Source organism: Eriocheir sinensis, chromosome 41 (assembly GCF_024679095.1).
Source record: "Eriocheir sinensis breed Jianghai 21 chromosome 41, ASM2467909v1, whole genome shotgun sequence".
Lineage (NCBI taxonomy): Eukaryota > Metazoa > Arthropoda > Malacostraca > Decapoda > Varunidae > Eriocheir > Eriocheir sinensis.
In genome coordinates this window covers 14,962,716-14,986,337 of record NC_066549.1, presented here as the reverse complement: position 1 = coordinate 14,986,337, position 23,622 = coordinate 14,962,716, and the positions used below count along the sequence as shown (strand labels likewise).

At 40.3% G+C, this 23,622-nt stretch overlaps 1 protein-coding gene across 3 annotated transcripts in view; it reads right to left on the bottom strand.

Moving 5' to 3' along the window:
* The window catches only part of LOC127009704 (caskin-1-like), a 61,257-nt gene that overhangs the window by 5,923 nt on the left and 31,712 nt on the right, over nucleotides 1–23,622 (bottom strand). For all 3 annotated transcript variants that reach the window (XM_050883042.1, XM_050883043.1, XM_050883044.1), the window contains 8 exons: nucleotides 16,369–16,574; nucleotides 15,001–15,144; nucleotides 14,714–14,853; nucleotides 12,800–12,935; nucleotides 10,889–11,101; nucleotides 9,170–9,322; nucleotides 5,958–7,322; nucleotides 3,320–3,558 (listed from right to left, as the gene is read on the bottom strand). In XM_050883042.1, the coding sequence (XP_050738999.1) occupies nucleotides 3,320–3,558; nucleotides 5,958–7,322; nucleotides 9,170–9,322; nucleotides 10,889–11,101; nucleotides 12,800–12,935; nucleotides 14,714–14,853; nucleotides 15,001–15,144; nucleotides 16,369–16,574 (2,596 nt within the window). The remainder of the gene's footprint in view (nucleotides 1–3,319; nucleotides 3,559–5,957; nucleotides 7,323–9,169; nucleotides 9,323–10,888; nucleotides 11,102–12,799; nucleotides 12,936–14,713; nucleotides 14,854–15,000; nucleotides 15,145–16,368; nucleotides 16,575–23,622) is intronic.

The following is a 23,622-nucleotide window of genomic DNA, read 5'->3' as shown; positions in this document are numbered from 1 at the left end:
AGTAAGTAAAGTTAATTCTACTTTAAAGCTCTGTTAAGTGATTTTAATAAATTGTTTATATACTAGTTAAACTTCAATTGCTGATTTCATTAAATATTTGATGAATATTGTTCTACTACAGCTATCACTGAAAAATAGTCATCTACATGCTCTACTGAAAAAAAAAAAAAATAAATAAATAAATAAAAAAAAAAAAAATAAATAAATAAAATAAATAAATAAAATAAATAAATAAATAAATAAATACCTATTCATTGTTTATAGAAATATATGGCTTTGTCAAAATATAAATTATCTATTACCAAATTTTTAAAATGGAAACAAGGTTTATTTTTAATTAATTACATCAAAAACAAGATTAATTTTCAGTCGATTTTATTACAAATGAGTATCATTGTCATTTAGACATCAAGACTAATAAGAACTATTGCTGATTCTTCCATTGCTTTTCCTTTTTATTCAATTCTTTAATACTCTCCATAATTAATTTCAGCTTTTCCTTATAATTCTTTGATATCACCTCGCATTTATTGCACTTGTGTTTCAGTTCTTTATTTTCATCCTCCACCAATTTCTGCTTTTCCGCTACTTTTTCCGCCAGATCGTGCAGCATTTTCTACAGCAGCAACATTTTCCTGTACGCCATTCTGCTGAGAATTGAATTCCCATCTTGACCAAAGCCTGAAATATCCCTTGTCAGTCGCAGCAAACTTGCCCTCAGTTTGGCCACCGACGTGAACTTAGGGGTCCTGAATGTAAACAAACTGCCGGCCCCCAGCCCTTCTTCCATTTTCACATTATCTACACAACCAAACTGCACTTATAAGAGACAGGACAGGACTCCCACATCCTAGGCCTGAAGGTTGTTAATAAGCTTGTATCCTCTTGAAAAATTCAGAAGCACTCCGCTCATGCCTGCTCTGCTTGACAGCCACACAGTGTGTGTATTTACCTAGTTGTAATTTTACAAGGCCTGGGTTTACGCTCGTGTGGTCCTGCCTCCGTATCTGTACTTGCCTAGGTTTTCCTTAAAGTTGTGCACACTCTCCGCCGATACTATTTCCTCACCTAGTCTATTCCAAACCTTTATGTTTCTATGCGGGAAGCTATATTTTTTTTATGTCTCTCAAGCATCTTCCTTTTCTCAATTTTTTACTGTGTCCTCATGTGTTGCTGGTGTTTCTTACTTCTCTTAGTAGTAACTCCTCATTATCTACTTCTTCCATTTTATTCCACAATTTGTAAATTAATATTAGGTCTCCCCTTTCTCTTCTTTGTTCTAGTGTTGGCAGGTCCATCTCCTTTACCCTTTCTTCATATGACAGTCCCTCCAGTTCTGGAACCATCTTTGTTGCCATCCTTTGTATTCTTTCTAGTTTTTTCATGTGTTTCTTCTTACGGGGAGACCACACAGTTTCTGCATATTCCAACTTTGGTCTAATCTTAGTGGTAATCATTTTTTTCATTGTATCCTTATCCATGTAGTGGAATGCTATTTCTATATTTCTTACCATTCTATACATATCACCGAATATCCTATTTACATGACTCTCATCTCAGACTGTCAATTATCTCTTATTGTCACTCCCAGATCTCTCTTCTTGAACTTTTAATATTTCTCCATCTCCCATTCTATATATCCACTTTGGTCTCCCTTCACTCTTACCCACTTCCATTACATGACATTTCTTCACATTAAACTCCATCTCCCATTTCCTATTCCAATCCCAAATCTTATTTAGGTCCTCTTGCAGAATTTCACAGTCCTTACTATCTATTATGTGTCTCAGTAATTTCGCGTCGTCTGCAAACAAGCTCATGTAACTATTTACTTTTTCCGGCATGTCATTTACATATACTAGGAAAAGTATTGGTGCCAGTACCGATCCTTGAGGCACCCCGTTATCTACATTTCTCCATTCCGATTTCATGTCCTTTACCACTGTTCTCATTTCTCTTCCCTTTAGGTAACTTTCCATCCAGTTTTTCATTTTCCCTTACAATCCTCCTCTATTTTCCAGCTTCCATAATAGTTTAATATTATTATTAGTCTTGTATGTGGAACTTTGTAGAAAGCCTTCTTCAAGCCCAAATACACGCAGTCTACCCATCCATACCTTTCCTGTGTTATGTCCGTCACTCTCAAGTAAAAGCTTAATAAGTTTGCTACACATAAACACCTTGTCTAAATCCATATTGTTTTTCTATAATTATACTATTGTGTTCTTCTATAAATTTTGTCCATTGTTTCTTTATCACTTTTTCACATATTTTACAAACTACACTGGTCAATGATACTGGTCTATAGTTCAGAGGTTCTTCCTTTTTCCCGCTTTTATATATAGGGACCACCTCAGCCCTTCACCATTCCTTCGGTACTTTACCAGTTGATGTTGAGCACTTTATATCATATACCGGTCCGACCAGCTGATTTCTGCATTCTTTCAAAATAAAACCTGAAACTCCATCCGGTCCTATTGCCTTCTTCTCTTCCAGCTCCTCCATTATTTTAGTCCTGGAACCAGCTTTGTTGCTGACCTCTGAATCCTCTCTACTTTGACCTACCTCTCTACTAATTTGACTTTGTACTTGGCGACCATACTACTGCTGCGTATTCATTCTTGGATGCATCACTGTCACAATCAGTTTCTTCATCATTTCCTCATCCAGATATTGAAAAGCAACTTTTTTTGTTTCTCACCAGGTTGTGTCTCACCTACAGTTCTACTCATGTATTTCTCTGGCTTACTCCCAGGGCATTCATGTATTTCTCTGGCTTACTCCCAGGGCATTCATGTATTTCTCTGGCTTACTCCCAGGGCATTCATGTATTTCTCTGGCTTACTCCCAGGGCATTCATGTATTTCTCTGGCTTACTCCCAGGGCATTCATGTATTTCTCTGGCTTACTCCCAGGGCCTCTTCCATTGATGTTATCTTAATGCTTTTATTTCCCAATGTATAATTGCCTGAAATTCTCTTGTTGGTCTTTTCAATTTGCATCATACTGCACTTTCTGATCTTAAATTCCATTTCCCATCTATGACTCCACTTCCAGATCTTATCTGGGTCCTGTTGCAGTGCTTGACAGTCCTCTTCACTTCCAATCCCCCTCAGCAACTTAGCATCATCAGCAAACAAACTCATATAGTTGTTCACTTCCCTTGCCATGTTATTGATGTTGATTGCAAACATAACCGGAGCCAGCACTGAACCTTGTGGGACTCCACTGATCACTTTCCTTCATGAGAACCTCACATCCCTGATCACCATCATTTCCCTATTCCCCGGATTCCCCTACGGTGATTCAATTCTATTACCTGGAGTTTGATTTTGAGAGCTGTCCTACAGAAGTTTCAATTGTAGCAATGGGGTTCTGGCGAAGAGGAGGCTGAGCTTCTTTGCGACGGAGTGCTGGGGAAGAACGTGGTGAAGAGTGGGGGGAGTTACGAGTGTCTAACACAGTCAAGCCTGGATGGGGACGGCAGGCTCGCTGTTTGATGGTTCCAGCATTTTCATTTGCAAATGGCAATGACTCAGAGTCAGTGCTGGAGGTGGACTGTAAGGAGAAGAAAAATATTATTTCTTCACTTGTGTATTGCTAACAGATAATAAAACTTTTTGACTATTAAATTAAATAGAGCTTAAGTTTAATTCATATATACACAGGAGGATTTCTGATTCTCACACACACTGTTCTATCTGGACAGTTGTGTGAGAGAAATGAAAGCCAGAGTGGGGGAGCTAGGTCCAAGGCTTTAAGTGAGAGGTACGGAAGAGTCATTGGTGGCAGGCCTGTTTGCAGATGATACAGTATTGTTGGCAGAGAATGAGGGGATGCTGCAGAGGATTGTGGATGAGTTTGACAGGGTGTGTAAGAGGATAAAGCTGTGAGTAAATACCGGAAAGGGTAAGGTTATGGTATTTGAGAGGGCGAGAGAGCAGGTCATTGATTTTGCAAAGTCGTACAGAGTTAGAGCAGAGGGTAAAACGAAGTGTAGGATAAGGTTTGGGGAGGAGAGAATGGAGGAGGTGACGGAGTTTAAATACTTAGGGAAAGTTTCATATAAGCATGGAAGTATGGAAGGTGAGGTAGGGGAAAGAGCAGTGAAGGGCAGACAGGTAGTAGATGTATTGGAGAGAGTTAAGCTGGCATCACACTGAGGCAAATCTGGTGAGCATGAGCTTTTGCTGGCAGCTGTTGCTCGCGGGATGGCTTGCTCGCAAGCTTTTGCTCCTTCGTTTAGCTCGCTGTTTGGACGGGGAGCAGCTCGGCGAGCCTAGTGTATTAGATCCGTATACCCATGATATTAGAGAACTTATTCACATAATCGTTTGATGTCTGATGGTGTTTGTAATATTTTATAATATTGTGAAAAGTAGTGTTGGTTTTTATTTTGATTTCTGGATCCCTAACCAGACCAAGACCGCCCAGCTGAAATAAACATTCGCCATGGCCACCTTCGCTCCTAGTTCTAGAGTTCATTGGTCCTCTGGTATTGTGCACTCTTTAATATCTAGAGTCAGGGACCATCCCGAGTTATGGGACCACAGCCATCCACATTTCTATAAAAAGAAGTCTCATCCTCCAGCCTTATCTCCATCATGAGATTGTTGTACACACCATGGGTCTCCCTTCTCTTCAGCCATGACTGAACCCAGACTTGCCATTTCTTCTTCTGCGCTCGTTGAATAACGGCAAGTAACGCCATCACAGCTGCACACTTAGCCATAATGCAAGGCGTAGATGTAGGTGTCATGGCTGAGGCTTTGTTTACAATGTTGCTTGTCGCTTGTCGCTCGTCAGTGTGAGGACACCAGTGACTTGCTCGCGAGCAAAAGCTGCCAGCAAGAGCTCGTGCTCGCCAGATTTGGGTCCAATGTGACGCCAGCTTTATGAAAGGAAGAAGTGTAAGCATGGAGGCAAAGAGGGGAATAAGAAACATAATTATCCTGCTAACTCTGTCATAGGCATCAGAGACGTGGACATGGAATGCTGCACAGCAATCGAGAAAACATGCAGTGGAAATGAATTATATAAGAGGTTTATGTGGTGTTTCAGGATGGGATGGAGAAAGTAATGAAAGTGTATATGAGCGGTTTGGTATGGGCGTGACAGCGAATTTAATTCATACTTTCCCATAAATTTATGCATAATATTTTATCATGTTAAATGTGATTTTTTACAGTCTGCAATGTTTACAGAATGTAACACTAGTTTAGTACCCAGGGATTACAATAATCAAGGCTTAACATGTTTCTTCCTTTTTCTTTATACATATAATTTAGGACAAAAAAAGTAATTTACATATCTGCTACAAATTTAATATCTTCAAGGCAAGTTGCCTGTCTATGAGTGACAGTGGATTGCAGATGCCACAAAAATTACTCATGTTGAGAAGCCTAAGTTGTCAATTACAGTACTAAATAGTTCTGTCTTGTGCCTTGTTTCCCTCCTTGACTCCTTTTAAAATAGTGCCTTCTGGTATATCACAGTAATTGGTTCTCCTTATTTCCTTTATATATGCATCACTTAATAAGCTTTTGTAATTTTAGGCCATGAATTAAAAGTAAAACCTCTGAAATACACTTCAGCCTTGTTTGATTTGGAGATAATAAATATCAGTATCATTTAGAAAATGAATGAGCTGGCTGTCACACAAAAAAGATGGAGGAGCCATAAGAGAATAAGAGTAATTTAGTGCTGTTATTATCATGATATGGGAGGCAAACTACAACTTTACATAAACAAATCAATCTACTATTTTGTTGTTTGTCTAATTTACCAGCATCTTATAAAAAAAAAAAAAAAAAAAAAAAAAAAATCTTTCCTTTTTTGGTAAACTTTAAATATTAGTGATGATGGTAATGACAATCATACTTTACTGATATTCTCTCTATATTGACTTGAAGATTGTGACCGAGCTCCTGAAAACAGTAATCTCCATTATTGCTTACCTTAAAGCTAGCATTAGAATCATTTCGCCTCGGAAGAAATCCTGTAGATGCGTCGTCATCTGACGAAGTTGTACAGGTTTGAGATGTTGCTAAAGAATCACTTGTCATTGAAGAAGTAGTGATTGTAGAACTGGCTGTTATGCGAGTAGAACTGGCCATTGTGACACATGTCAGTGGAGGTGGTGGTGGAGGGAAGTCATCGGGCAGGTGCTGGTGGTTAGCACTGTCAGGGGGAGCTGGTGGAGGAGGCAAGTCTGGTGTGACATCTGGTTGCAAGTTATTCTTGATTCCCATGTACCCGTAGGATAATCCTCTACGCAGATACCCATACTGACCATCCTGAGTTGCCGTCTCTTTTGAACTTTCACTAATTGAGTTCGAGCGACGTGGAGGTGGTGGTGGAACCTTCTTCGGTGTTCCTTGTGGTGTATTATTAGAGCTGCCGCCTCCTTGATTTGAGTTGTAATTCTTTTCTGAATTCTGGCGATTTAAGGTCTTCATGTTTAGTTCTTTCATACAAATTTCTTCTCCTTTGGTTGTCTTTTTAAGGTTCATCCCATCCTTAATAAATTGTGGCACTTCATGGATATCTGCTCGAGTTTTTGCAGTAACTTTAGCAACAGGTCTAAGTTTATTGGCAGTGCGAGGTCTGGGGAGTGTTCCTCCACCTTCATAATTATTTGCATACTCATTAGTGGGAGTGATGTCACCATCATCCATAGATCGCTGTGGATGTGATGAATTTAAATTTGAAGGAGGAAATGGTCGTGGTGGCAGATTGTTGAGCGACATGGGGCCTTGGCCATGTGGCATCCTTGTGTCAGGGTGGAATGTTTGATATGTACCATAAATTGGCTCTTCTAGACTTTCAATACTCCTCCCTCTGCCACCTGGCCTGACTTGGACAGCAACAACATCTGGGCGATACTGGACCTGGCCTGGTCCAGGAAGAGGATGTGGGGGACCATTAAGAAGTTTTGACCCTGGTGGAGATGGACCCTGAGGGGCATTAATTTGGCTGGGCTGATGAAACTGACCAGGCAACTGTGGCATTGGGTGGACATGGGCTTGAGGAGGAGGCATAGGGCCATACTGAAGGTTTGAATTATAGTGAGGTGCAACACTATAATGAAGTCCTGCTTCTGTAAAACCACTCAGTCTGTTATGCTCTCCGCTCCCATAATGTCCAGAGCCAGAGAACGTCCTAAATTCTGGGACGCCAGTGAATTGATCGCGACCCTCACAGGACTCCCGAGGGATCATTATTTCATGCGTTCCATACCCAGACTGTTGTCGGGAATCTTGAGTGGTACTGAACTTCTTTCCCGCCATAATGTCTTTGACGCGCTTAATGGCCAACATCACCTGAAAAAATGGAACAGTACTTTAGTATTTCATATTATTAATTGTATTGAGGCTGTTATATCAAGGAGAATCCATGACATCACTAAAAATATCTATGTACAGTAAACCCTCGGTACAACGGACTAATTGAGAGGGAACTTAGTCCGTTAGTGCTCAAAGTCTATTATGAGAGGTGGAAATTTAAAAATACGTATAATAATACCGATGAACCTAATAAAAGTAAGTACTGTATAGTTTTTTATTGTGTATATTGTCTGCACATCATCTATATAGCTGCATAACACACTTGGCGATGGACTGTGAGGCACTGAGGCTGGCAGGTTGGCAGTAGGGCCCTGTTGGGGGGGGTCGTTGTTACGGGTATGATACGAGTATCAGACATGTACTACACCAAGTCCCCAATTTAGAAGCGATGTCCGTTCTCCAAAATTTGCATGTAGTAAAGTAGAAATTTGTTAATCGAAGCAAATTTTTCCATTTAATTCCATAATAGGCATTGAGATGTGTTCCTGTGTGCTCCCCAAGAGTTCACTCGTTTAAAAATCCATGACTCAAAATAATAGAAGAGAATATCTGAACAACTTAGTATCATATAAACGTGTTAAATCTGGAAAGAATTATTAACTAAAAAACTAGTAATGTACGTACTTATATGATACCAGTGCTTCAATTTTTGGTGTGTATGTGTATTTACCTATTTGTGGTATACAGGGCCTGAGCTCAAGCTCGGACAGTCCTGTCTCCCAATCTATATTTGTCCAGCTTTTCCTTCATTTTATGGAGACTGTCCATTGCAACAATGTCTTTGCTAAGTCCATTCCATGTATCCACACTCCTGTATGGAAAACTGAACTTCTTTAGGTCTTTCAAATAAGTACCCTTTCTCAATTTCTTACTGTGTCCTCTTAGTTGCCTCCTCCCTTCCATCTCAATTAAATAATTTCTTTCCAACACTTCTACTCCGTGCCTTTGGCTGCCATGATGATGGGTGACCACCAGCACATCAGTATGGTAAGGTTTAACATGGTGCCTCTCCCACATGCATACTACAACTGACACACACACACACACACACACCAAAATTTGAAACACTGGTATCAGGTAAGTACGTACATGCTTGCTTCTGTTTCTGTGTCTCATTTTGTTTTGTTTGACTGACTCGAGTGTCTGTTTGGGTGCAGAACTTGATAGCTCCTTCATTCCTTGCTTTCACATCGCATAATGTGTGATTATCTCGTGCAGTTTGAGTTTGTGGGTAATAATTTTAGGTCCTTGCGTAGTAGGCGTTTTGCGTAGTGCGAAGATGCGTCAGTATTATTGTAGGTATTTTTAAATTTCCGATGCTTCTAACAGACTTTTGGCATTAATGGACTAAGTTTCACACCAATTAGTACGTTGTACTACACCCACACAGGGAAATCAAAATAATTACACATTGGACACAACATTACGCTGACTGATGTGTGTGTACATCCTTGACCGGCCCACCCCAGAACACAACCTGGCAATCACTGAACCTTGTTTAGTAAATCCCCATACATACCGGAGGCAAAAAAGTTTGTTAAAGTTGAAATTTGTAATACTGAGGTCCGTAAAAGTGAGTGTTTACTGTATATGATGAGAGAAATTATCATCAGTCATTACTGTCATCGTTATCATCATCATAATATTACTTTACATAGAGGCATGGATGGAAGTGGCAAGTAAAACCTCTTAATTAAGTAAATAAGAGACAGTCAAAGCTAAAGACATTTATATAATTTACAGTCTCTTCAATAAGTTTAAAATACCTTCAGGACAAAAAATTTAAAGCATTGAATGGAACTTAATGAAATGGAATACTGTACCTTTTTTTGGTGGCCTAGCTTTGTAATCCCAATATCTTCCAAGTCTTCCCAGGTGAGTTGTGTCATTTGCTCTACTGAAACATATTTTTGCTGTTTCAGCGATGCCGTGTATTCCTCAAGACGCAGAAGAGATAACCAGTCCTCTAAGCGACCCTAGAAATGATGTGGAAAGGGTGACTTAGTATGCACGTTTTATCATTATACAATTGTCATTTATGAATGGTTCAAATACATCTTTTTTCCCTTCATACACTCAAAAAGTCCACAATTAACACTTTTCTGTAACTGCTAAATCATTACAAAAGCTGATTCATTATTCAATGTTTACAAAATCTTGTGATCTGATTAGATATGTGTGTTATGCACCTGATAGGTGCCCTGCACATTATAATCCAGATCAAGATTAGCTGTTTTTATATATAAGGCACACTACTTTAAAAAGATTTTGACTCACCCTTAAAGCTTTAGCCATAGACAATATGCCTTGTAACAATAAAGAAGTGTACAAGAGCTGTGACATGGATGTAAGAAGAAAGGATGTAGAGTGCAGATTGGTGGAAAGGTAAAGCATATTTCACTGAGGTGGTTTAACCCTTTCACACACCAAAAGTTTATTAAGTTTCTCTTTCCACTGCGACATCCGTCTGGGGCTCCCTAGGGGGTCTCGCGGAATGACCTGACTGTGCTGCGAAAATTTTATCGATTTCACCCATGAGTATTCTACCTTATGAAAAAAAAAAAAATAAATAAATAAATAAATAAATAAATAAATAAATAGCGAAGTTTACCAATTCTGAAAAAAACAATTTAAAGGGACAACAGTCGCGCTCACAGGCTGCCTGCTGAAAGGCAACTAAACCACGGGCAATTATCACTTCAAATCCAACGGCATGAGAGTTGACAATTAGTTTATTTTATAGGTCTAGCTTGGATCTTTGACGCAAAAATTTTTGATGCGATTCTGAAAGATACTCTATTTTTGGTGAATTTTTAAAAGTTTTTGATGCGATTTGAGTCAAAAGCTCATGTAGATGATTCCATTTTCCACGAATCGTTGCGTGAAAGGGTTAACATATATTGATAATGCAAAAAGATGACTTTGTGGAGAGGGTGTATGAAAGTCATATATGAGGGCAGGGGAGAATGAGAGGGAGGAGGCAAAGAGACAACCAGAAAGGTGTTTTGATAGGACTGAGGAGTACATGTAGAGAGATGGGAGGGGGGTGGAAAAAACTAAATGTTGTGAAAAGGTAAAAGTAAAGGTGGGTGAGTGATCATCTCTGAATGGTTGGCTTTTTTAGTGTGTGTAAGAAAGTGTATAAAAAAAAAAAAAAAAAAAAAAACTGGGATATGGGCTAATGTGAAAGTCAGGATTGCCACAGTTTACCTTTCCCAGGTTTCCCCAGAAAATTAAAAAAAATTATTGACCATCCCAAGGGAGGATGAACAGCTGGGTAGTAAGCTGCATGCCAACTGCCTGGGCCGGGATTTGAACCCAGGCCCACGGAGTCGTAGTCAGGGCACTGTTCCAAGGAGATGCTAATGTTGTGAAAAGGGATTGTATAAACAAGTAGGAATGGAGGACCTTCTGCCCTGAGGAGAGTTCTCAGAGAGTAGAGGATGATATAACTATGCACTGAAAAAACTAATTATATTTGATGATAAAATAAACTTTGTTGGTCAAATAACTTAATATAAAACTATGAATGGCTCTCTTACTGGGATAAAGTCAGGTAGTCCATCAGATATATTGAGTCTGGTTATTTCAGCCTTAAGTTTCTTGCGGTGGGCAGGCTTTGTGATGCCAATTGCATTTAAATCTTCTGGAGTCATCCGGGAAATTGTTGGCATGTCATAACCAGCTGTCATGAACTTATCGTAATATTCTTCAAAGCGGAGATCTGTTAGCCAGGCTCGTAGCACCTCAGAATCCTGCAAAATGAGAATTGGTAAAGGCTTTAAAGTTGCTGTGCAAAGCAATTATAACATAGGTTCAATGGAGTTTGGTTCCAGGATCCTGATTATCCCCATCTAACCATTTTTTACTTATTTTTTCTAAATAATTTTTGTGTATTTTGGGTCCCTAATTAACAATTAACAAGTGTGGACAACTGCTGTTCACGAGGGTTGTGTACTGAACTCCTCCCCCCTGCAGACAAGGCAAATCCATGAATAGATCAAGCTTACATATCTCCCAAGACTGATTATTTTCACTAAGTTAGTTTGATGAGTGGAAACACCCCCCACAACACCACGTCCACATTTGCATGTATTTTAAGAGGCTTAAGTTACATCACACTTTTGCTCACTCTTAACCCCTTGACTGTGGATTTCCTACAAGAAGACATCACCAAGCTACAGGAATGGAACAAATAGTGGCTGCTACAATTCAATGAAGAAAAATGTAAAGTCATGCACCTTGGGAAGGGATATCCAGCATACCAACACCACATGGTAAACACTTCACACACCACCCCAGAGAGAGAGAGACCTGGGGGGTATATATACCCAGGCACCCAGTGAGCAAATCCATTGCCAATCACAGCGGACAAGTTAAACCAACCCCAAGACTCTTGTTCATAGTGACACATTTCATTATCAAAGGCCTATACTTCTTCAAATATAGAACTGCCAGACCATATATCTTTGGAACATTGCACATCACCCTAGTCTACCCTGTTCTGTGGTTTCTCCAAAATCCATGAAAGCAACACAGCTTTCTATACTTCACTACTGTCATTTCAATACTAAAAAACCTGATCAAAAAAGCCTCTTCCCTCTTTAAGCCTTCCTTGTTCTTCACTTACCATTCCTTTAAGCACTGAAACTAATTGCTCTGACAGAGGATCTATCTACTCTGGCATACTCAATAAACTTTAACTCCTGTAACTGATGCATAAATTGCCCTGACCATTATTATCTACCAAATACTCTACTCTGAAAAAACATCTCAGAAGAGGGTATCTGGGGAAGCAAATATGATTGTTGCTTCCATGATTTAAGCAGTCAATGAAAGGACACTCCTTAAATTCCTTTGTTACCTCTGACATGCAGTTTCAGGTAGCCAGAGATTGCTCCTTCGCATTCTGGATGGTATTGTTCTCTTAAGCTATCAGTAAGAGGCTCCTCCTTTAACCCGGTAGCAGCGACGGGCCAAATTTGAGGCTTTACCGCGTACCAGCGACGGGCCAAATTCTTGCCATGACATAACCCCCACAAAATATATATATATATATATATATATATATATATATATATATATATATATATATATATATATATATATATATATATATATATATATATGCATTTGATCACAAATGCATTGATACATATAATATAATGGTTTGTGTGAGTGATGATTTTTTCTCATTAATTCGCTTAGAGGGGTCTTTAAGAAACATGATTGCCGCAGCTTAATGCTTCATCAGTCCCCAACAGTCACCAACTTCTAATGTGGTCAGAATGACTATTTTTTCATATGCAACTGCTTTGAGTTCCTGGGAACCTAAAATGAATTACAGATTATTACTCTAAAATACATACAACAATTCCTGAAAAAAAAAGAAAAAAAAAAAAGGAGGTATGCCATGGGTGTTGGTTATTTTCAATAAAAAGCATTTCACTCACCCTGACACCATTATTAAGAAGTTCCAAGACATTGACATGAGGGGTGTTGTCGTGCTCCATGGAGCCCAGGCTGGAGCTGGAGGAGTGGTAGCTGTGTCGTAGGATGGACCCGCTGTCATAACTCTGCCCACTAAGTCTGAAAAATAAATGCAGTATCATAAATAATTCCCATTAACAGGAACTTGAGGATTAAGGGAACAGATGACCGAGGTAAAAAAAGGTTACAAGAAAAGGAAGGAATTGTTATCATTACATGATCTTTATCAGCAAATTGAATCTCAAATCATCTGAAAGACAGATATTGGCTTTCAATAAGGAGAGCACCATTTTCATAAACTGTTCTGTAAACTCTTTCTCCTGTCTACTGATAATTCTCCGTTTCCATTTCATGTTTGCATTTATAATATTTCACCTTAACCCCTAGACTATGGTCATAGTTATATAAATCACCGGCAGCTTTGGTCATAGTTATGGGTGTATTTATTCAAGACATTTTCTGCTGGAATATTTCTGTGAATGTAGCAAAAACAGGTCATATGTGTTTCTGATATTCTTGGCATAAATTTCTGCAGTTGGTAACTTTCTCCTATCAGTCAGTCAGTCCTTCCCCAGCTGTCAAGATGCACAAGTCATGAAAATGAGTGCTAAGATTGGACATTTTTTTTTCAATCATCAGTGCTTTTTTTTTCATTCAGAAATACCCAGAAATATCTGGAAACACAGCTGATGCACCCCCACCCATATTCCCACCTCTCCTGTACCCACTGAAGCTCAAGTGAAGATTTACTACATCAATCATCATCAAAGTAAGCTGAATCTAATGAGACCAAAATTAACCTGATCTGAGTGATATTACTGGAGTAACCAAGCTCAGAAAAGAGCATCTTTAGCATTCAGGACCTACTGAAAAAACCCTGTCAGGCAAATGAGTTGTGGGAACAAATACCCATAGCCCAGGAGTTAATCAATCTTTTTTGCATAAAATTATTAGCATAGATCCCCCATGCCTTTAGCCCCCTCTTTCAAATGTTACCATAAGTTACAATATATTATCCCTTGCTCATCTATGACAAAATCTCTTCTGCTTTCCATGCCTTTTCTACACTTCCTATTCCTCGCCATTTCAATCTAACGTAATCTTTCAACCCTGGGGCTGTCAAGCTGAAGCAACACCAGGAATTTACTTTTGTATTGCAGTGTTGGTATCAAGATCCTTTACGGTATGGAAAGGTCCCTTGTTGTCTACACACCACTACCTTTGTCTCAGTCAACTGCCACAGGTGACAGGTCAATATCATATATCTGCGACCTTTGTGTCCACAGCTTATGAAGGCTTGTCTTGGCCTGCCTTGCGGTACTTACTCCATACATTGCATATCTTGTGACTTCAAATACATACAGAAAGATTTTATGATGTCTTGACCTAACCTCAATACATACACAACATCATGACTGGAGTCTATTATTATTACATGTTTCTCATGAGTCTGCATTCAATAATGTAAAACCTCAGATGTTTTATATGATTTTAATCTCTTTCAATTGAATACCTTGGTTAAACATTCTTGCTCTCATTTCCCTTGTAAATCTGTCTACCATGTTAAACAGTCACAGTTCTAAAAATTTAATGACTAAAATCAGTTACTGAGACTCAGACACTGTGCTGTTATAGATAGAAAAAAGCTACAGAGCTACAGGCTTCAATAGTCTTCTCTCCACATCCTGCACTTGCAGTACCTCATAATATTTCCACTGTTATATGTTTTCTCTGGATCCAAAAATAATCAATTTAGTTTTCTTCCACATGCTTACTCAAAATGTCTCAAGACAAAGCCTTGCTTCTTCTTGATCACCTTCCTTGACCATCAGTAACCCCAAATACTGAGCCACTAATGCATGCTAAAATTAGTTTACCTGTGTTGGTGGGAGTGGGTTGTGGTAGAGGCCCGCCCAGAGTCCAAGGAAGTGGTGGAGTTACGACAGCCACCTGAGGAAGCTGTCGAGCCTGTAGTGGAAGAACCACTTCCAGAGCCTGGACTGGATCGTCCTGGGGACTGTGAGGGTAAAGAAGATACAGTGACTATGGGAAGTTACTGAGAAATTTCCCCAGACCATTTATTATGGGCCCAATAGCAGTCATGATTTTATTAACAAAGTAACTGATGCCATTCCAAAGTACTGACATATTATTTTTTATTCACCTGTACATCAATGCCCTGGTCCTCAAGTGACGTCTGGTGTTGGTAAGTGAGGTAGGCATAAGTGCCATCAGGTGGCAGGTGATGTGGGGAACCGGGTGAAGTCTTGGAGCACATCAGGTGGGCAAACTGAGGCATTTGTTGCTGCTAAAAGGGTAATATAGTGAGGATGCTGTAATATTCAAGAAAAACTGTAAACAAGTATATAAATGAAGACAATGAACAATCAATCCAGCATAACACTGACATGCCTGTAATTATGTTGTGGCAGATGAGGGCATGAGGCAACTGCCTGATTTAGTGCCTGCTTTCTCCTCCCTTTCTCTAGCTCTCAGGGACGAAGTGAATACAAGAGTTGTGTATTTGAATATGAATATGAATACTTCCAATTCCAATGAATCTGAATGTGAATTTGAATATAGTGAAATGGTTTTAATTCAAATCCAAATACAACTAATTTGAAAGTATTCACAAAAACATTAATGATACTTTTCATTGAAAAATACCTTCTTGACATAACTGGGTATAGCACTGTTCTAAAGTAATGCAACAGTAAAATGAGCTTCAGCAAATACGGTGCTTCCCAAATTTCCCTCCCTCTCCCAGAAACTAGTGATTTCCACGAGAAATAACACAGCTCAATAATGAACACATCACAACTCACCAGTAATGAAACTTTTGTCTTCACTATATGAAAAAAAAAAAAAAAAAGTCTGCCGTAATAGATGATTATCAGAAGACCATGAGAATGTCAGACTTGGCTGTCATTGAGGTGAGCCACTGCCTATAGCCCTAGACTGCCATACAGAAAATGGTACAATGTGAAGTGTATCGCAAGTACGTATTTATCTAAAGTAATTAAATTTTGACAAACCAAACCTAGCGTGGCCTCCTTACGTTGGTGGAATTGTGCCACCCCTCGACCCCCCTTACCTTAATCTTACCGAATCTAACACCACTTCGTAATTTAAGGAGGGGGGGAGGGAGGTTCACCCTGCCATTGCCCCTCAATTAGTCATTTCCACAGGAAATGGTAATAAAGAAAGACGATTATTGCAATAAGATCAATCAGAAAAAAAAGTGTCAAACTCTGGTGTGCAATGAGGTGCTCAAGTAACAATTGCATATGTCTAAAAAGAAAAGCTATATTGGTAGAAAATATACCTGTGAATGCACAATTCACCCGGCACTGTAAACTGTAGGTACTAAGATTTATCCCGAAATCACTGCTAGGAATATATGAGGTTTACAGCTGAAATTTGAAAAGTTTCTTCTTCAACACTGGCTGGTGTTCATAAAATTTAAAGATTGTATGGAAAAACTGTATTAATAAAAAGAAAAAAAGAAAAAAAATGATCTGTGTGGTATTACCTGGTGAGGAGTGGCAGGGAAGGTAAACTGCTGTTGGTTGTGATAATGGGATGGAGAACTGCTGGCCAAGGACTGACCCCCTCCACCCCCACCTTCCTCTGTGGTGGTGGTGGTCGTGACAGTGGCGGTGGTGGCGTTGGTAGTGGCACCAAGGCGACCCAGCTGGCCATGGTCACAAGTACCTCCACTGCTACTGATCCCACCAACTGTAAATGATCAGATAAATAATATATATATATATATATATATATATATATATATATATATATATTTATATATATATATATATATATATATAAATAAACACACACAGAGAGAGAGAGAGAGAGAGAGAGAGAGAGAGAGAGAGAGAGAGAGAGAGAGAGAGAGAGAGAGAGAGAGAGAGAGAGAGAGAGAGAGAGATTTATAGATTTACATAGAAAATCAGACCACACAGACCCCATGGTCCAGACTTGGTGGTCTGTCCTTAAACCTAAGTGATTTTACATTAATCAGAAGACTCAAAACGTTGCATTTCTACTCTAGTTGATATTAAGTTGAAGGAAGTGACTCGAGCTTATTTTGAAGGAGTCAGTGTTACACTGGACCACTGATGATGGGAGCTTATTCCATTCTCGCACTACAACGCGTTGGTGAAGAAAAATTTGGTGCAGTCTGAATTTACTTGTCTACATCTGAGTTTTACGCCATTGTTCCTCGTGCGCAAAGTGTCATCGATCATAAACAATGATGATCTGTCTACATTCGTGAAACCATTAAGTATTTTAAAACATTCGATCAGTTTTCCTCGGAGGCGACGCTTTCTCAGAGAACATGTTAAGGGTAGAAAGCCTTTCTTCGAGGATTTGTTGTGCAAGGAAGGGATAATTTCGTTTGCTTGACGCTGAACACCTTCTAATTTAGCAATATCCTTTGCATGGTGGGGAGACCAAAACTGTACCGCATATTCCAAGTGGGGTCTGACTAAACTGTTGTAGAGCGGAGTATTACATCTTTATTCTTACATAAAAAGTTTCTTTTAATGAAGCCCAACATTCTGTTCGCTTTATTTGCTGCATCGATGCATTGCTGTGAGAATTTGAGGTTTGACGCGATTTTGACCCCCAAGTCCTTGACGCATTGAACGCTTTTGAGTTTAACGCCGCGCATTTCGTAATCAAACTTCTTATTCCTCGTTCCAACTTGAAGGACCTGGCACTTGTCTACGTTAAAAGGCATCTCCCATCTATCCGACCAAGCTGAAATTTTGTGCAAATCCTCTTGGATGCTTTGCCTGTCTTCGTCAGTGAGAACCGAGTTACCAATCTTTGTGTCGTCTGCAAATTTACTAATGCGGTTATTGAGTCCAACATCCACGTCGTTGATGTAAATAATGAAGAGAGAGAGAGAGAGAGAGAGAGAGAGAGAGAGAGAGAGAGAGAGAGAGAGAGAGAGAGAGAGAGAGAGAGAGAGAGAGAGAGAGAGAGAGAGAGAGAGAGAGAGAGAGAGAGAGAGAGAGAGAGAGAGAGAGAGAGAGAGAGAGAGAGAGAGGCGTATTGATGCCTTTGGTAATAAGTGTCTCCGCAGAATCATGGGATATCGCTGGAATGACTTTGTGTCAAACCGGCGACTACTCCGTGAGACTGATTCGACATATATTACTTGCATAGTCCGTCAACGCCAACTCCGGCTATACGGGCACGTGGCACGTTTTCCGGAAGCTGATCCTGCTCATCGGGTTGTCTCTGTAAGGGACAATCCTGAGTGGAGGAGGCCAAGGGGACGCCCACGGAGTTCGTGGTTTGAGCAAGTCTATAGATCCTGCCGGGAGGTACTCGGGTTGGGAAGGGGGCCTGCATGGAGACTCACCCGGAGAGCCCCCCGGGCTTGGCGTCGTAGGGTGGGCGAGGCTGGTCGTGAAAAATATATTTTACCCATTGCTCAGAAGTGTTAAGGTTTGCTTCTATTTATGTAGCTATACATACGCGGGCCAATGTCTACCTCGTGAACAGCTCCATATTTAACTTGAAAGTTGGGAGTCACTCATGGCTGTGTTTTGCTTTCTAGCACCTCTAATATAATACAATTTGATCTTAGATGGGTATTATTTCTGAGGGTTTGGTCATTCCGACATCTGGTCTTAAATAAGTGCTTTACACACATGGTGCTACGGCAGGCAACACAAACCTTTGTAAAAAGTTGATAAACAAAAGGTAAGCGTCCTCGTTGCGAACTGGCCATTAAAGTCTATTAATAATAATAATAATAATAATAATAATAATAATAATAATAATAATAATAATAATAATAATAATAATAATAATAATATTGAAGGTGGCACACAGGGAACTTCGTCATAAGCTGAAAATATCCCTCCACCACAACACATCAAGGTTACGCCAAACAAGGGAAGCGGGGGCGGCCAGGACGACCTTGGTTTTCCCTGACCTCACGAGACGCCCAAGACAACTCTTTCCTCGGGAATTAATCAACGCATTACATTATCACCCGCCCCCCTCCACCTCCTCGGGCCTGGCCCCTTACCTTGACCCTCCGCCCCTCCTGTTTGTACTTCTCGACTCAGGTGTGAAAATGGTCTACACGAGGCGATGCCGAAGATGTTGTAGATGGAGAATGAAAGAAATCAATGGCATTGTTTCAGTCTATCGGAGGCTGTGTGGCGTGGCACTAAAGGTTGTGACTCCCTGCCCCTGGTCTATGGGTTAGAACCGTTAGAGCAAGACTCTCTCTCTCTCTCTCTCTCTCTCTCTCTCTCTCTCTCTCTCTCTCTCTCTCTCTCTCTCTCTCACACACACACACACACACACACACACACACACACAAACACGCACACACCGGCTAACAATACACTATCACAATATTGTCAACAATTATTTCAGTCATAACATCGCTGCTGGTGTAGTGCAAATCTAAGTTCCTAACAAATCATAACTATTTAATACATAAATACAGTTTCTTGCACCTCTTTCTCAATCTTCATGCATAATGTTTAGAAAAATCTACATCCCTGCACTGGTTGATCTTAACCTGGCCAGGCATACATTCTTTCCTTCCGTGATAGGTGCAAGTAAAAAGTCAGTTAAGCAAGTTAAGTGTTGAACCAGGCTGCAGATCTTTTTCTTTTTATCACTTATCACTGTTCTCGAGGCATTTTACCGACATCCCTCCGCAGGAAGTTATCTTCAGGAGTTTCTCTTACACTTTTCTTAATGCGAGGCAATATGGGTGGCTTTGGATACACTTTTCCGTAGTATAACTGCTGAATGAACTCAGTTTGCGGTAATGTGAGTAGTTTTAAAAACACTCCATTGAAACAAATGTGTCCGTAAACTTTATACTGGTAACATTCAGGAATAATGAAGTATTTCTAATCGGCGCCAGCAACTGACGCTTCAAAATATACTCATTAACGTCCTCGGTGAGTATCTACACCAGGACAATCAATCGTCTGTATCACAAGTGGCCAGGAAATTAATATAGATTTGGAAAAATTACACACGAAAGAGAAAAATACTTTTATAAACAACAGCTTCCGTGCGCCTCACCTTGTCTGGGCATAAATATGTAATGTCATCTGGTGTCCCAGGGACCTGTGCGCCCTGCCCGAGACTGAGATCATGTCTGGGCGCGGGGGCGTGGTGATTCACCGCCCTTTCCCGCTGAGAGGGAATCAAGCTTTATGACTACTTTATTTAGTCAAGAGTGGAAGCTCAACTGTGGCAGCTATTGTTAGGTTGATTAGAGAAGGTTAGACACGTTTCTCCCTCACGATCCCCCTAAAGAAAAGGGAACTAAGTCGACACGGCTAATAAAGCAGTGAGCTTCAATAACACACACACACACACACACACACACACACACACACACACACTATAGTCTGGCTCAACTAAACGTGCCGCGTGTCTCTTTGCCCGCGATGTAGAAATGTTCTAATATAAGTAAAACCATGGCAAATATGATCAGCAAATATGCATACACATTTAATCTTAGTGTTATATATAACGTATGAAAGAACAGCTAACTTAATTATGGATAAGATATTTTATAAGCATATACAGAAACGTGACATACATATTTTACAGTGGTGCTAAAAAAAATGCTATACTTATTATTGAGTTTCCCTTTCGTTTTGGGATGTGTTATATTATTTTTATAGTAGTTTCACAATTATATTTAGATTATATCGTGAAGGAATGTAGCCAACGTTAAAGTAAACGGACGTAAGTAAGTAAAAAATACATTCAAATCCGTGAGAGAGAGAGAGAGAGAGAGAGAGAGAGAGAGAGAGAGAGAGAGAGGTAACCAACGCAGGGTTAAAAACGTGGCACCGCTGTACTCTTGGATTATTCCTCGCATGGCACCTTTGAACCGCACGTTTAGCCGAGGCAGACTATAGGCAGCTTCCTTCTCAAGACAAATAACCTGCTACTTACGCTTACTTAATTTAAAACATGAAATGGAGAAACTGTCATGTCAAGGGAGAAAAAATCAAAGGTTCAAGTATGTTTTTCTTAATCAGTAAAAGCCTTCACAATTCTTAGAGGTTTCTGTAGCAACTATAAGCACATCAACATACTCTGCTAAGGCCTCCGTGGCCAGTCGAAACACTACTAGTGGACTGCGTTGGTCTTTTGTTGCCGCTGACCTTGAGTTCTTGCTTGGCTGGCTCATCGCGGACATGAGGCTCAATATGGCTCTCCAGCACATCTGGCCGGGCAATAAGACTGGTTGAGTGGCTTGAACTTGCATTCGTCGCCGTCATTCTCTTTTTCGTACTCCTTCTCCTCTTACTATTATTTTTTACAGCTATTTTCCGAGTCCTGGATCAGTTCCGCTAACAAATCAACGCCATCTTTTTCGTTCGGCTTTCTTGATGGGAGCCTTCTGGTCTGTCCCAGTCCATAATGGCGCAGGCAAGTGTTTCATAGTGGGTCTATCTTGCTTGGCTCATGCTACCCCCCATGAGCTCATCTGTAATCTTTTTTTTTTAGAGCGTTTATTTAGAGTCCGGGTTGATAGGTGGTCTTTAGGACAGCATGTAGGTAGTTTCTCGGCTATGACTGATAATTGTCACCTTATAGCGGCGGGCGGGACTTGAACCCGGGCCCTCCAGGACACTGCGACCGCACGCTGACTACTCATCCGCCAACTTCCCATAGTTGCTCATGAATCCAAATTAACACACACACACACACACACACACAGGGGCTCAGTTCTGGCACCAATAATTTTCATAATATATATAAATGATATGCCGACGGGTACAAAAAGCTATCTATATAAGTCTTTTTGCAGACGATGCAAAGTTAATAAGAAAAGTGTAGAGGGAGGAAAACTGTGAAGAACTACATAAAGACTTGGATAGAGTGTATAGATGGAGCCAGTTATGGGAGATGGAATTTAATGCAAACAAATGCCATGTTATGGAAATGGGGAAAAGTAAAAAAAGACCGAGGAAAACATACAGGATGGGAGAAGAAAACTTAAAGGGGCTCTCATCAAAGCAATGATCATTTAGTTATGTGAACTTCCCTCAGTTTATCCACCCTAAACGGTAGGGAGAGAGAGAGAGAGAGAGAGAGAGAGAGAGAGAGAGAGAGAGAGAGAGAGAGAGAGAGAGAGAGAGAGAGAGAGAGAGAGAGAGTTCTCGAGAAACTTTAATTGCCCCTTCAATTGGGAAATAACTGGCTCAATATTTCACGTCATCCTTGCGACACACTCGCCTCTGCCGCTTGCAGTGTTATAGTGTAAAAGTGTGTTTGAAGTGAAATGCGAGCTTGGAAGACTACCAAGATCTTTCGACGCCGTTGTCCCTCACGTGATTGTATTCCATCATGCTCATCAGCAGTGATTGGACGCAATACTAAAAGAAATACATGGGCAGTTAGGTAATTGTTTTTATACCAGTAGTATTACTCTTCAACCTTGATGGAAAATCGTTAATTCTCTTAATGAAACCCTCAATTATTTAACTTTGAAGACAATAGCCACGGCCCGTCGAGCCGAAGCTCCATGTGTGTGTGTGTGTGTGTGTGTGTGTGTGTGTGTGTGTGTATTTACCTATTTGTAGTCTACTGGGCCCGAGCTAAGCTCTAATAGTCCCGTCTCCATATCTACATTCATCCAGCCTTTCCTTCATTTGATGGACCTCCACCACTTTTTCCCACAAGCTGTTCCATGTGTTAACACTTCTATGTGGAAAACTATACTTTTTCAAGTCACTCAAACAAGTTCCTTTATTAAGTTTCTTTCCACGTCCTCTCAGCCCCTGCGTTCTCGCAGTAGAGAAGAGATCATCTCCATCCACCTCACCAAACTTATTCACCAACTTATACAGTGTGATCAGATCTCCTCTCTCCCTTCTTTGTTCCAGTATTATCAAGTCCATCTCCTTCAATCTGTCTTCATACGTCATATTCGAGAGTTCTGGGACCATTTTAATTGCAATTCTCTGTATTCTTTCCAACTTTCTGATATCCTTCTTTTTGTGAGGCGACCTTACAACTGCAGCATATTCAAGTTTTGGTCTTATCAGTGTTGTTATTATTTTCTTCATCATTTCCTTGTCTATATAATGGAATGATACCCTTATATTTTGCATCATCCTGTAGTTTTCTCCAAATAACTTGTTTATATGCTTTTCTGGGGACAGTGTGTCTTGCATCGTTACTCTCAAATCTTTAAGAATAAGACTGCGTGAAATTCTGGATGCCTCTTAAAGGTTCAGAGCTTTGCTGTCAGTTCTTCGTCCATTCACCCACTTGAGAAAAAAGGTGACCTGAACTGACACAGCCCATTCTAGCGTTCGTGCAGGCAAGAGGGAGGGGAGAAGCGAGGAGAAGGGAATTTGGGAGAGAAGGGTGGCATCTGAGCACGTAGTTGTTGAAATGATAGTGGTCGTGTTGAGTGCAGGTGGAGAGTGAGTTATGCAGACTCCGATGAGAGATGATTGGCACGACATTGCAAAATGACGAGTTGATGAAAAGAAATCGACGGATTTGTAGAGGAGGCGTATCGGGATGATTCATAGGGAAGGTATAGGTGGTGGTAGAGATAGGAGAGGAAGGGGCGAGGGTATGATGTTACAATGACACATGGTAGGGAAGATTGATTATTGAGAACAGCTCTAGGCGCCGCAACTGCGGGATGGTAGGGAGGAAAGGCAAAATATAAGGGAAGGATTTAATAGATATGATGAAAGTAGGACGTAGTATAAGTTAATGCTGGATAGAAGTAGGAAAGAAAAGTGGCAGA